The 14,759-nt window shown below is 39.6% G+C and overlaps 1 protein-coding gene across 1 annotated transcript in view; it reads left to right on the top strand.

The window, feature by feature from the left end:
• Nucleotides 1–2,893: 2,893 nt before the first annotated feature.
• Nucleotides 2,894–14,759, top strand: part of ACVR2A (activin A receptor type 2A) — a 147,799-nt gene continuing 135,933 nt past the window's right edge. The window contains exon 1 of the mRNA XM_036744942.1: nt 2,894–3,789. Coding sequence (XP_036600837.1) covers nt 3,735–3,789 — 55 coding nt within the window. The 5' untranslated portion in view covers nt 2,894–3,734. The remainder of the gene's footprint in view (nt 3,790–14,759) is intronic.

Here is a 14,759-nt window from a genome sequence, read left to right as displayed (position 1 = left end):
GTACTGATAGGCAGGAGAGAACAATGTCATTTAAGTCATTGTAACCTGGAGACGGTCATATGGAGGGAGTATCCAATAAGGATGCTTCAGAGAACCACTGACAGTTTTTGAACAGGGGAGGGAAATGTTCAGAACTACTTACTAGGAAAATTATTCTGGTAATCATTCAACAAGGCTTTATTAAGTGCTGGCTTATGTGTCAGGCACTGAAGATACAAAGACAAAAATATAATATTTTTTGTCCTCAAGCAGCTTACATTCTATCGGCGAAGGTGACATGTATATATGTAAGTACATGCAATATACATGTATATGTATATGAAATAAACATAAGATATTGTGCAGGGAAGCATTAGAATCTTAGGGGAATTAGGAAAGGCTTCCTACAGAAGTTAGCACTTGAACTAAATCTCTAAGGAAATTAGCAATTCTAAGAAACATTGGAGGTAAGGAAAGAGTACTTCTCTGACATGGGAGACAATGTGCAGTCTTGGAGATAAGAGTGTTATATGTAAGGAACAGCAAGAATGCCAGTTTGACTGAACTGGAGATTCTGTTATGGAAGCAGTAGTAGGTTGTGAGATGAAGGATGGTTGGTCAGGAAAAACTAGAGTCATTATGGCCACTTAGGAGGCAAAAGTCAAGGCAAGATCTGGTAAGGAACTGAAATAGTCGATGAACATTTATTAAGTACTTACTATGTGCCAGGCACTGTCCTAAACTCTGGGAACACAAAGAAAGAAAAAAACACTGTCCCTCTGAATGGGGAAACTACCTGTAAATAATTAGGTACATACAAGATAGAGAAGTGGGAGATGTGGCAGGAAAGGACTCCTGCAGATTTTGGCACTTGAGCTGACTCTCCAACAAGGTGAAGGCAACTAAGAGGGGAGGAGAGAGAGAATTCCAAGTAGAAAACATAGTCTGTGTAAAGGCATGAAGTTGGGAGAGGGGAGTATTGTATTCAAGGAACAGGAGGCAGGCCAGTACAGGTGGATGTTAAGAGTGGACAGGAATAAAAGAAAAAGCCAGTTTGTAAAGGGTTTTAAATGCCAAAGTTGTTAATTTCTCTTCTGTAGGACAGAGTTTTCCAGGTTTCCATCATCATTATTCAGCTGCCTTCTCACCCTGGAACTTCCTTCCCTTAGCACTTGGGCACTTCCCACTGTGGAATATCCCTCCAGAATTCTGGCCTCCTTCTCCCCCTGGTAAGTTCTCTCCAGGGAAGCCTCCATTTGGGGAAGTGTCCCCCACCCTCCTCTCCTATGCTTCATTCCCCTCCATGCTCTGCTTTTGACACCATACTCCTTTGTACTTCAGCTCCATTCTCCCGCATTAAATAACTGACAGAGGCTGATACTAAGGAGGATCATTTTCAGTTAACTGTAGGGACAAGTTAGATTGCAAGATGTTGAGGAATGAACAGGTGGAAAAAGGGGAAGGTATTTGAGAGTCAGCTACTCTTTCTAGCAGTCTGTCAGGGAATGGGAAGAGAAATATCAGATAATAACTTTAAAAGGAAAGTAAGGCCAAGGTAAAGTATATTTATTATAGACGGCAAGAAGTCAGTTTTTTTTCACTTTTGTCTCCCCACTCCTTACTTCTAGAGTAGTACCATACAATAAAAAATACTGATTGGCTAGTTACTGAAGATTGTCGATAGTCCTGATGAAGAGGTAAAGATTGGGGGAAAAAAAGCTAAGGGCAAGCTCAAGTGTTTATTAACATCTGCTATTTATGCAGAGTTTTGCAAGGCACCTTATCCACATATTATCCCCATTTTACGGATGAGGACACCTAGGTTCCTAGAAATTAAAAGGACTTACCCACTTTTCACACAACCAGCAAAAAGCAGAGAGGCAGGATTCAAGCCCGTCAGGCAGCAGTTACGGACATTCTGCTTTCAGCAAGCATTTGAATGCCAATTAGGTGCTTATGTAAACACTATGCAATGCGAGTAGTAGGAGCCTGAGGATGGATGGGGGGAAAATAAGGAAAGGATTGTAGATTCAAGTTGCACATCGCGAGGATTTAGATTACACTCAAAGACTACAGTCCTGGCCATAAAGGTTGTGAAATTCTAGAACGCTTAACCAGAGGGCTCCACCGCCCCCACTTTTTCCCTTTTATTTAAACACACGAGAATAACAAGTCAGGAATGCATCCCGGCTGGGGATACCTGGGACCAAAGCTTGCCGAACACCTGCTAGCGCTCCATGGTGGCTGAGCTGCAAGGGAGCCCCTGAAAAGGCAGTCGGATACCCGGCAAAACCGAGCACCCAAGACAGGCCTTCCGGAAGGGCGCGGGATCTAAGGGGGCTGCCATTGGGTCCGCCGATCTCTGGGTCCGGCGGAACCAGGCCCACCCCTCGGGGTAGGGCTTCCAGCCCCCGCGATCGGCCTTAGACATCGCCCCCTTGGGTCCCCAGCGCTGACGGGGGGGGGTGGGGGGCAGGTGGAGGCCCTGGGCCTCATTTGTGGCATCAGGGGTGGAGAGGCTTAGGAAAAATCCCAGGAGCTGCAGGAGTGTTGGGCCACTTCCCCCTCCGCAGCAGCAACTGCAGCAAACAGGTCAGGGGTCGAGGGGCGCCCGCGCCTCCGTCTCGCGGGATCTCCCCGCAGACCAACGGCGTCGAGACGTCGCGGTATTTGAGTGAGAGGCGGGGGAGGGGGAAGAGAGAAAGGGAGGGGAAAGGAGGGGAGGCCGGGGGAGGGGAGGAGGGCGGACCTGTTCCACTCCTTCCCCCTCGTCAGTTGGACCGAGCCCCGCCCCCTAACTCCGCCCCCGCCCCGCCCCCTCCGCTGCCCCGCCCCCCCTTGCCTCGCTTTCCGCACTCCTCCTCCGCCACCTCCCTTTCCTAACCATCTCATCTCCTTCCCGGCCCCGGCACGCGCGCCTGCCGCGCCCGGCCGCCACCGGCCGTTCCTCGCTCGCTCCTCGCTTTCCTGCTTTGGGCCGGAACCGGAAGTTTGGGGGGCGGGGCGCCAAAGGGGAGGCCGGAGGACCGAAAAAACTCGGCCGAGCCCGGAGCCGAAGCCCTGGACACGGCCACCACCGCCGCCGCCACCACCGCCACCGCGACCGCGACCAATCGCTACGACTGGCACCGCCGCCGCTGCAGGCGTCGCGTCCAAAGGGTTCCCGGACTTTGGGCGTCCGGGTTGAAGGTCGGTCCGGACATCGGACTGGAGTCCACGATCGCCGGACTGTCCGGGCGGCAGCCGCCGCCGCCGCCGCCGCCACCACCACCACCGCCTACCGCTTCTCCTCCTCCGCCTCCTCCTCCTCCGCCTCCTCCTCCTCCTCCTTCTCCTCCTCCTCCTCCTCCTGCTTCTCCGCCTCCTCCCCTTCGCTGGCGTTTTGTTCAGCGAGCTATGAGAGGGGAGACGAGTTGACAGTGATTTTGACAGTGATTTAAATCTGCTTTTGTCGGTGGTGCCTTTTTTATTTTTATTTTTTAATTATTTAAAAAAAATTTTGGTGCGTGTGTGTGTGCGGTGCTGGGTTTTTTTTTGTTTGTTTTTTGGTTTTTTTTTTGTTTTGTTTCTGGTGTTGCCTTTTGTTGTGATTGTTGTTGCTGGTGTTGCCCACCCCGTGGAGCGTTTCGATCGAGGGAGCTCCGACTATGCCCTATGACGGTTGATTGGACACCGGGGGGTTTGGCTCCAAGGAAGACCCAGGGCACTGGATATCTCGCCAGAACTTGCTACGGATTCCCCGGTGCCTCGGGAAAATGGGAGCCGCTGCAAAGTTGGCGTTTGCTGTCTTTCTTATCTCTTGTTCTTCAGGTAGGTTGGAGTTGGACGAGTGTGTGTGGTGGTGGTGGCTTGTTGTTGTCGGGTCGTTTTGCTTCGGTGGAGACTGGTGAGGCGCCCCCCCCCCCCAAACCTTTACACCACTTCCCCCCCCCCGTTTGATTATGATCTGGAAGCCTCCATGAATTTTTTTTTTTAAATCGTTTTGAGTTAGCTGGGTTTGCTGACATGAGTGAATGCTCTGTTGTCGAAGTGAGTGAGAAAGTAAATGGTCTGTGGCCATAACGTTGGATGACAGCTTCTGTAGGGTTTCAATTAAGCCGCAAATACCACAGGTGACATTTTATGTAAATATTTGAAACCTGGTAAGGCGGATTCCAGAATATGTAGCTTCATTTGAAATGGAATTCTCAAAACGAGTGTTTTTAAACTAGTGCATCTTTCATGAATATTACAGTAGCATTTTAGTCAACTGCTACTTGATTTTAGTAGCATAAGAAACATTAATCTATAATCGATAATCTATCATTTCAACTGGGTTTCCCATCTTGAACTTGAGTGTCCAGCAGTGTTAAAAAATAGTTGCTGTTCTGACAGAGTAATTAACTAGTACTGTATGCAGAGGATGTATTTCAGCTGTGTGTTATGGTAACGTGCTGGGTTTTCGAGTACCATTTATAAGTATAGATTTTGTTCACCTACCGAATGCTTCTTGTTTTAAAACTCTTGCTTAGAGGTATTGTTTTCTTAGTAGGAAAATTGTTTATATAACATAACCTACAGTCAAAAATTTGAATTCTTTAGTGGGAATGTTTTAGGACTGAAATCAGTGGTTGGAAGGATGATCTAGCTATTATTCTGTTTGAAATTTTGATTTTGAGAGAATGTTTTATGGTTGCAACCAGTGGTTGGAAAAGATTGTCTGGTCTTTGATATTCGAAAATCTATTAACGGTGTACTACAGTCTAAAGGTGTGCATTCACATACATATATATGGAATAGATTAAATATACTTTAAAATATACTAGATTTGTTTACCATAACATCCAGCACTTAATTGCGTAGGTTGTAAAGTGAAAAGACTATTACATATCTGTCATTTGACAGTTGGATTTTTGTGGCCATATCTTAATCTTACTTGCCATAGGGGGTGGTAGTCATTTCTTTGTGTATCTTTCTCTCTCTCTCTCTCTCTCTCTCTCTCTCTCTCTCTCTCTCTCTCTCTCTCTCACACACACACACACACACACACACACACACACACACAAAAACAACCTTTGAATTCTATAGGATTTTGCTGAATGGTACATTTCCTTGTGGTTAATAAATGGATAAAGTCTAGTCTTATGTCTGTAGTGGTATTGATCAGTTCCGGGTGGGCTGAATGTGCTGTGAAATGGCGATCATTGCCAGAGATTAACCAAAAGAATCATGTCTGTTTAAATGGAAGAAGGAACGTGCTTAAGGCAGGCTGACAGCTCTTTTTGTGCATGATTTGGGAGGGAAGATGAACAATGGCATGGCTTAAAAAGAACGAAGGCCTCGATAATGTTAAATCTTTTGCTCTTGCTTGCAGAGTGCTTTAATGTTGTGATTTTTATTTTCCCCAGTACTCCTATTCTACCCTCATGTGCTCTGGTTGGTGTATTCCTCTTGTTCTTCTTGAGGAACCTTCTATTGAACCCCCTTTTTAGCTCTCCTACCTTTGAGGAGGAGGAGCATGACTGCCTCTAACTGCCCAAGGAATTGTGGACATTACTCCATTCCAAACCCACCTGAGTCACACTAATTGGTGAACAAGGTTGTTCTTGAGCAGACATAAGGCACTACTTCTGGAATAAGGAGGCTTGCTGTAGAGCTCTTGCAGCTTTCTCCACTTAGCTTGGGAGCAAGAGAAGAGAAATTGAGCAACGGTTTTCCTGTAAGATCATTTTCACTAGGCCAGCAGGTAAATAGCCATAATTCTACTGCTGTAGAATGTTTCATTTACAATAAAACTCATAGGAAAAAAGAAAAATACTACATAGCTTAAAAAGAAATTCTAAAGATCTAATCTGTTAGTAACATTTGAGCAATTTTATAACTTAAAATATTAGATTTCTAAAGGACTTCTTTTATCAAGTAGATGTGCTTTGAGTATTTTGTGTTGCCCCTGCTGTTGATTTTAATCTTTGGTATAAAATCTGTCGTTATTGAAATATTTATGATTATTTTTCTTTTTAAACACTTATTAGTTTTTCAGATTCATCTTTCTGGGCTAGTGCATATTCTATAAGTCTATTTTTTTTAAATGAGAAATAGAGAAGAAAAGTTTTATTCTACATGAGATTTTCTGTTAGATGTTTTCTTAAGTCTCACAAACTTATTTAATTTTTCTAAATATTTATGTATTTATACACACACATAATGTGTTCAAGGGTCAGGTTATGCAGAGTCAACCTGTTGGATACAGGCAGGTGTGTATAACATTTAATTTGCTGTTTTAATCTTCTAAGAGGGATGTCTTAGGAACTTAGAATCATCTTAGAATGCCCTTCATGATCTCCTTGGTTTTGAATGTTTTTAACCCTTTTTCATTTTTCATCTTCTAAAATGTGACAGAATAAAAATCTGATTGTGAATTCATCCTTAGCATTTTATTTCATTATTATTTTCTTTCCAGAAATTTTTAAAATGTGAGGATGATTGTAATTCTGTGCTCCAAGGACCTGGGTTTATCATGAATTCTTACACTACTGTAATATTTGGAATATATTGAAATAAGTTGAAAACTTCCTAGGCTTTATTGGGAACAGGACATCTAGTAGGTATATTTGATAAAACAAGAAATGAAAATGTTGTATTAACAAGTATTCATTCATTCATTTCATTCATTAGGCATTTCATTTTTTCTTTTTGCTGTAACAATGAATCCTTCACCTGGCTAAAGAGTAGTTTATTTGAAATGCTTTATTGTATTATAAGAGCCAGACTCTTTTAATACTGTATCTACACAAATTGTGTATCTAGAGACATCCAGTTCAGAAACAAAGAAATGCTTAAATTTTCTCGAGTTTATAGAATTCTCCCAACCTTAAAAAAACAAAACAAACAAAACAACAAACCATTTGTTTTGCAAGTGAATGGAATCTTCTCTGAAAAGGAATAGGAAAACCTATAAGTGGATTGTTTTGGTTGTCTCTAGTCAACTTTGTACAGGAAGACTTTTCATCTTTGCATCATCTTTTCTTGAATGATTGCATCTAAAAATGCTAGAAAATGGACTATAGTTCATTATGTGATTAAGATTCTCTGTTATACATTTTGATGACAACTATAGAGTGTGTTTTTTTTTTAAGGTAGAATACTTGTGAATACCTTCTTCAAGGATTAAATAATTTATTGCATTTTCCCTGGACCCATATTTGGTTTGCTGGGGCAATCAACTTAAAGGATTCTTTTCTGTGTTCTTCTTGAGATGTCTTGAGGTTATTATTTTTTTTTTTTAACATAGTGGCTGCAAGTTTTGCAATTGGATTGGGTTAGTTAGCAAATATTTAGTATCTTGTAGCATTTTATGGAAGAGAATTTGAATGCAGTTTTTTTTGAAGAAATGTTTTTATTTAAGCAGTTTCAATCCCAAGGACCTTTTAAAATTATTTCATGTGTTGGTGTCTTGTTTTCTGTGTGTGTTTGTGCTACCTAAAATTATTAGCTACATTTTGGGATTACGTTGAATAAAATTCTGACAAGTGCACTTGCCCGTCAGAAGGTTAAGATTTGGCCATAATTAGAAGTGCTTGCACCTTATGTTAGAACTGTAATTTTTAAGAAAGTCTTAACCAACCATGTTGAGAATTCCAGTGAAACTCATATTCAGTGGCAGCATGCACCCTCAGAGGGGAAACCTGAAGTAACTTCTTAAAAATGTGTGCTTGTCTCATTTTGATACCTTAATAATAGCTTCCCAGCAATATTGTCTCAATATTACTGATAATTTTTCAAATGAATTTGGCTCACAAAAATTTTATTGGTGAGAAGCATGGAGAGCACAAGACTAAATACTTTGGTTTGATCCCAGTCTTGATGCCGACTAGCTCTGTTATTTTGGGCAAACTACTTTTCTAGGCCTCACTTTCTTGTATTAAATGAAGATGTTGAACTAGATAGATACTCTTTAAGATCTCTTCCACTTCTAAAATTTTATGATTCTTATATATGAGGATTTGGGCACCTGTTATTCTCTTTGTTTCTTTTTCCTATTCTAATATTCTTGTGTGTTGCTTTTCACTTTTATTGATGGGATAATCTTGACTTTTTGTTTGTCATGGACCTGTGTTTTAAATTTGCCTTTTCTTTTACTGCTGTGACTGGGTAACCTTTTGTGTTGTCTTTCTTTCAGAAGTTAGTTTAGATCATGGTAGGCTATATGTGGGGATGAGCCAAGTTGTTGGAGGGCACTCTACCAGTTTCTCTCCATGTATTTTCTTCTTCATCTTTCTCCTGTTTTTGCTTTTCTCTCATGTTCTCTCTTTCTTTTTTTTTCCTGTCCCTTTTTGCTTTTTTGGGGGATCTGTTTTGCTTATGTCATAGACTGGCCAGTGATACCAAGACATGACTTATCTCCACTGGTGACTTACAAAGAAAGTCTTGACGCTTAGTTTAGTGGATTAAAGCAGATTGAATTTAGTATCCTTGAAAACTGACTCATATAATACTTTCCAACTGTTTTTTTGACAGATCATTCATTTGTTGGTCTTTGCAATGACATATGTATACATATACACAAACTTGGGAGTAGTATTTCTTACCTGGAGTTAAATGGATTGAACCTTGTATACCTAAATCTCTTAGTAATTCCTTTCTTTGCATATTATACATGTATGTATGTATATGCATTTATGTATGTGTATATATATGTATAAATATGTGTGTGTGTGTGTATATATATATACACATACATATAGATGAAATTCCTTTCTTAGGGTTTCATTTAATTCTTCTATGACATTTAAGAGCTAAATTGTCTATTAATGTTCAATGATTCTTTCTTTTTATAACCCAAATCTGCCTGGTGAGTATGCGCATTACATTTGAAATCCTGTGTGGCAGATTTCACTTTGTTAGGTTTTAAATGTGACGTCTAGACAAAGCATTGATTTCAGCTTGAAGACTGAACCTGAAGATGCCAGGAGTAGTATATTTAGATGTGAGGAATAGAAATGAAGAAAGTAAGAGGATAACTGGGAAAAATATTCTCAAGATCTTTCCTTCTTTTTCCAAATAAGTTTCTCTTGACCACTCTTAGACATCTAATAATAATAACTCACATTTGTGACCCACCTGAGGTCAGATTTTATTTAGCAAAGTGACTCAGGGAATTTGTTATAGACATAGTGGATGTCCCCAGATTTGAGGTAAGGATATTGGTAGGCATGACTAGATCGTTGATACATATAAATAAGGACTTCTTACCTTGTGGTTTGATCTGGTTCATATGAAGGCAGAAGCACTGATGCCAAGAGGATCTTACAGAAAGAGTGTTGGATTCGGAATGAGGAGATAGAACTCCTAGTCTTGTTCCTGTAGCTATATGACTTTGATCAAATCACTTAATTTTTTTCAGCCTCAATTGAGGGTAGGGGTCCTGTGTTATTTATCCTTATCTTCAGTATCCTGTGTGGTTCTTTGGACACAGGTACCTAATAAGCTATTGAATAAACGAGTGAATAAAAGGAATTGGGACTGCATAGTCTCTAAGGTCTTTTCCAGCTCTAAAATCCTATGATTACACATTGTGAGTGTACGATAGACAATTTACCAAGAAAGACTTGGTTCTAAAGTTTTCAATATCTTTAACTCTCTTCATTGTTTGTTCCATATTCTGTTTCTTATCCTTAGAATGTGTAAAGTCCCTTCCATGAAGCAATTCTTTTTACAGTAGCCCTGAGTGTCATGTCGCTTCTTTGTGAACAATTCCAGTGAACTCATCAAGCAGTCGGTCTCACTGCTGGATGACTTTATTGCTTTGAAATTCTTCCCTGTACTGTGCTGAAATATGCCTTTCTATAATTTCAGCCTATTGGTCCTGTATCTGTCTGTCTGAGTTACACAAAATAAGTCTTTCCTTTTTTCCTCATTGTAGTCCCTCAAATAATCTAAGGCACCTACTGTTTCAACTGAAATCTCCAGGTTGAAAAAGCCTTGGTTCCATCAGCTGTTCTTTATGTAATTTGGCCTCTGGGCCCCTGACATCATTGTGTTTATGATGAAGCAGTGTGGTGCAGTGGAAGGAGTGATGGGATTTGGCATCAGTGGACCTGGGGTCATAACCTAGCTCTGCTACTTGAGTACTACCTGTCCTGTATGACTGAAGACAAGTCACTTTGCAGTGTTTAGTCTACTCTAAGTCGTTCCTAAAGCAGGCACCCCTTCCATAGTCTCTCTCACAAGTGATTGGTCACTTAGCCTCTTTATGCAGATCTCTAGTACTATGTCAGAAGACATTCTATTCCATTTTGGGGTAGTGCTAATTTGTTGGAAATTTTTTTTTTCTTATATTGATTAAGCTATAAATCTGCTTCTCTAACTTCCATATTTTGTTCCTCTGAACCAAGCAAAACAAGTGATATTCCTTCAGATATTAGAAGACAGCTGGCATGGCCTCCTCAGTCTTTTCTTCTCCAGTCTAAACATCTCTAGTTTCTTCAGTTGAATCTTAAATGGCAGGAGTTTGCATCACCTCACCATTCTGGCCATGCTTATGTCAATATTCTTTCTAAATTGTGATGTCTCCAATTGAGTTTAGATGACCTAAGAGATATTTCACTTAAATCAGTCCTTACATAGTCAAAGACTGAATAAGGGCAAAACCTCAGAAGGTAAAAAATAGAATACTTGACGGCCACAGGGTTAAATTTCTCTTCATATCAAGACGTGTTTGTCCTCAGTAGATACATGCTTCTGTAACTATTTATTGTCTGGAAACAGTTTTGACGGAAACATTTTTGGTTGTGCAGAGGCTAAGATCTCTCTCTTTTCCTGGATCTTTATATACTCTTAGTAGGAGGGGTGAAAAGCGCATTGGGCAGCTAGGTGTTGTGGCAGATAGAGAGCTTGTCCCGAGAGTCAGGAAGGCTTATCTTCCTGAGTTCGAATGTGGCCCCAGACACTTACTAGCTGTATGACCCTGAGAAAAGCACTTAACCCTGTTTGCCTCATTTTCTTGATCTGTAAAATGAGCTGGAGAAGGAAATGGCGAACCACTCCAGTATCTTTGCCAAGAAAACCCCAAATAGAGTCAGGAAGAGTTGCACACAACTGGAAAAGAAAGGGAATATTGTTTTTCCATTTTAAAATTCTGAGGGTTCCCCCCCCATAGGTCTTAGCTTGGACTTTTCATTAAATATTTGAGTTGAGAAATCCTTAGGTATTGTTTTTCTTTATTCTTGGGTAATCACAATTTTCTTCTCCTCTTTCTCCCCCCCTCCTCCCTCCTCCTCCCTCCTTCCTCCTCCCCCTCCCTCCTCCTCCCTCCTTCCTCCTCCTCCTCCCTCATCCTCCTCCTCTTCTCCCTCCTCCTCCTCTTCTTCCTCCTTCCTCCTCCTTTCTCCTCCTTTCTTCTCCTCCTCCTCCTTTCTCCTCTTCTTTTCTTCTTTTTTCCTCCCTTAACTTTTGTCCTTATTAATTTGAAATTCTTTTTCAAAAATAGGCTCAAATTTGACTTTTTATAATTCCCATCAGGGAAGACAACCCACATAATAAAGCCTGCTTTTGTTTACAAAAAGGTGCTGACATATAATGTATAATAGTTATGTTAAAGCAGAAGAAGATTGAAGTTCAAACATCATTTAAGTCATAGTCTTTGGGGGGGGGGGCACGGAGCAAAGTAATCTGCTTAGGTAAAAATTTACGTGATTGTTACCTAGAAATACTAAGTACTCAGAGTACCTAATTTAGAGATGCAAGTCCAGCTCTCTTGTTTTACTGGTGAAGAAACTGAGGCCCAGAGAGATTAAGTGATTTGCTTAAGGTCCCGAAGGTAGTTAAGTAACACAGAGAGGATTCATATCCAGGCCATTTAACTTCAAATCCAGTGCTCTAAAACCATGCTGCTTTTTTTAATAAGAATCTCATAAAAAGCAGAGTTTCTACTTTATATTGTACACTGTCAGTTAACAAAATTAAGACATTGAGTATACTTAAAGTTACATACTGAGATATATGTACATATTAATTGGGAAAATTTCAGTATCTTCCCTGGGGAAACACTTGCAAGAGGAGGATAGGCTTTTAAATTAGAAAGAATGTGTCCTGGCGGATGGATAAGAATTTGTTTTAATTTCAGCAGAGCCGTGTGGATAAAAGGGAAAGGAAGTTGGGTCAGGAAAATAGAAGAAAGTAGTATTCCCAATATATAAAGAGTAGATTTGATAGCAGTGGTTATTTAACTGAATCTGAACTATTGAATAGCATTGAGGAAAGAATGTGATTAGAAGACCTTTATGTTAGTATTGTAATACCTCATTTAGTTGGTCACAATAACACTATGAGGTAGGTAGTTCTTGTATTATCTTCCTCATTTTAATGGTGAGGTAACCTTGTCTCTTTGAGACAAAATGACTTATCCAGGGTCACCAAGGCGCTTAACTCCCAAAGGTGGCATTCAAACCTAAATTTTCTGACTGCACTTTTTATACCTTACCATTCTCCCTGAAGCACCAGTTGTGATTGAAGAGAGGTTTTAACTGATTGAACAATTCAGATGATGTATATGGTATATGAGGGATTATGAGGGGTATGAGGTATATAAAGGAAATGCTGTTTATCTTCCTTCATTCCAAGTTTGAGCAGTTAATAAAATTTGTGGTATATAGACTGTGGCATATTAAATACTTCAAAGATTATAGATGGGATTTTGGGATTTCCATATAAGATTTTGGAAGAATCTGTAACTACTATAGGCATCTAGATGGTACAGTAGATAGAGGGTTGGGTTTGTAGTCAGGACCCGAGTCCAAATATTGCTTCAGATAATTACTAGCTGTGTGACCCTGGGCAAGTCTTTTCACTTCTGTCTGCCTCAGTTTCCTTTTCTGCAAAATGAGGATAATAATTGCACTTATCTCCCAGGGTTGTGTGAGAACCAAATCAGATATTATTTATAAAGTGCTTTGTAGATCTTAAAGAAGTATGTAAATGCTAGCTATTGTTATGATTACTAATAATAATATCAAAAATGAGTAAAGAAAAGAGCTTTGTAGAGCATATGAGAAGCTGTGTGTTATAACACATGCAAGTGTCTTATAGACAAATTTGAGATGTGATTTTTGGTATGAATGGATTAAAATAGATTTGGGAAGAATCTGTAGGGGTACCTTTGTAGGGTCATAGATTCGAGTTAAAAGGGGCCTTAACGGCTATTGAGTCCAACTCTCTCGTTTTGCAGATGAAGAAACTGAGAGGTTAAATGACCTGCCCAGCCAGGATCACGCAGCTAGTGAGTGTTTAGAGTGGAATTTGAACCCAGGTCTTCCTTGACTCCTAGTCCAGTGTTATAGACACTAAAATATGTATTTAAAAATGTTGGGGGAGATAATTTTTGAGTAGTGGTCAAGAAAACTCTGTGTGGGAGAAAAGGTGGGTAGATACTATATATTGGAAATGTTTCCATTGTGATTTTTCTTTGTGTTACAGAATTCCAAGTATAGTGATTCAGCATGCTTTTAAACGTTTTCAGTCATTATTAAATCTTTATTTCCTGATCATGTAGATTGTGGTCTTTATATTATTGCTTTATATGTGGTCTTTGTATATATTGCTTTATATATATTTAGAGACTTTTCTGTGCTACGTTTTCTGACATTGATTCCTATAGACCCTCCCATTTGAAAGTAAGTAGACATAACTTTCTTTAGTAAATAACACTTTTTAAGTACAGTCATAAGGGAACCATTTTATCCCCTGTTGTACCTTCAATGAAAAAGGAGAGAAAATACTTTTTATTGATGGATAGATCTTTTAAGGTCCAGTTATTTATTTTTTAGAAATAGCTACATTTCAAATATTTTTAAATTTGGTAGTTTCATTTTGCAAAGCTTGAAGTAAAAATTATTTTTATTATATTATTATTATATATATTATATTATGTGATATATGTCTGCTATATTACATATATTATATTATATATTTTAAGTTTTTTCATTTGAGGTTCATGTTCAGAAAGGTCTGTTAATTTTTACATGGAGAGCCATAGTAATAGCATGGTATAGAAGGACAACCTGATGTCTTTGTAGTAAAGATACAGATCACAAGTTCAGAGTTAGAAGGGATATCAGTTTCTGTTTAGTCTAATCTGTACATAAAAATGAATCCTTATTACATACCTAACAAGGCATAATCCATTGGCTTGAAGTGGTTCTTTGCTTTAAGACCTTTCATGAAGGGCAATCTACTACCTTCCAAGACAGTCCATTTCATTTTAGTCATTTTAGAACTGTTAAAAAGTTTTTCCTCATATCCTAAATTTTTCACTTTGTATCTTCCACCAGTTGTTCATAGTTGTGCCTTCTAGGGCTAAGTAGAAAAGGTATGATCACTATTTTGTGTTGTCAGACTTTCCCATACTTAAAAGACATTTATCTTGCCTCTTCTGAGCCTTTTCTTTAGTTCCTTCAACTCATCTTCATATAGCAGGGACTTGAGACTCTTTACCATTCTGTTTACCTTCTTTTGGACTTGTCCAGTTAATCAAGGTCCTTCAGAAAATTTGGTACCCGGAAACTAACACAGTACTCCAGATGCCTGATTAGGGCAGTATACTGTGGAATTACCCCTCTCTTTTCATGAACCTATGGCTCTCTTAACACAGGCCAAGATTGTAGTAGTGTTTTTTGTCTGCTATATCACACTGTTGACTTACTCAATTTGTTGTTCCCTAAAATGTCTAGGTCTTTTTGAGATGAACTGCTCTCTAACTGTGTACCCTCCGTTTTATTTGCAAAGTTTATTTCTTGAGCCCAAAT

This window comes from Trichosurus vulpecula, chromosome 2, assembly GCF_011100635.1.
Source record: "Trichosurus vulpecula isolate mTriVul1 chromosome 2, mTriVul1.pri, whole genome shotgun sequence".
Taxonomy (NCBI): Eukaryota; Metazoa; Chordata; class Mammalia; order Diprotodontia; family Phalangeridae; genus Trichosurus; species Trichosurus vulpecula.
Note: the sequence above shows the minus strand (reverse complement) of the source record. Positions and strands in the feature narration are given on the sequence as shown.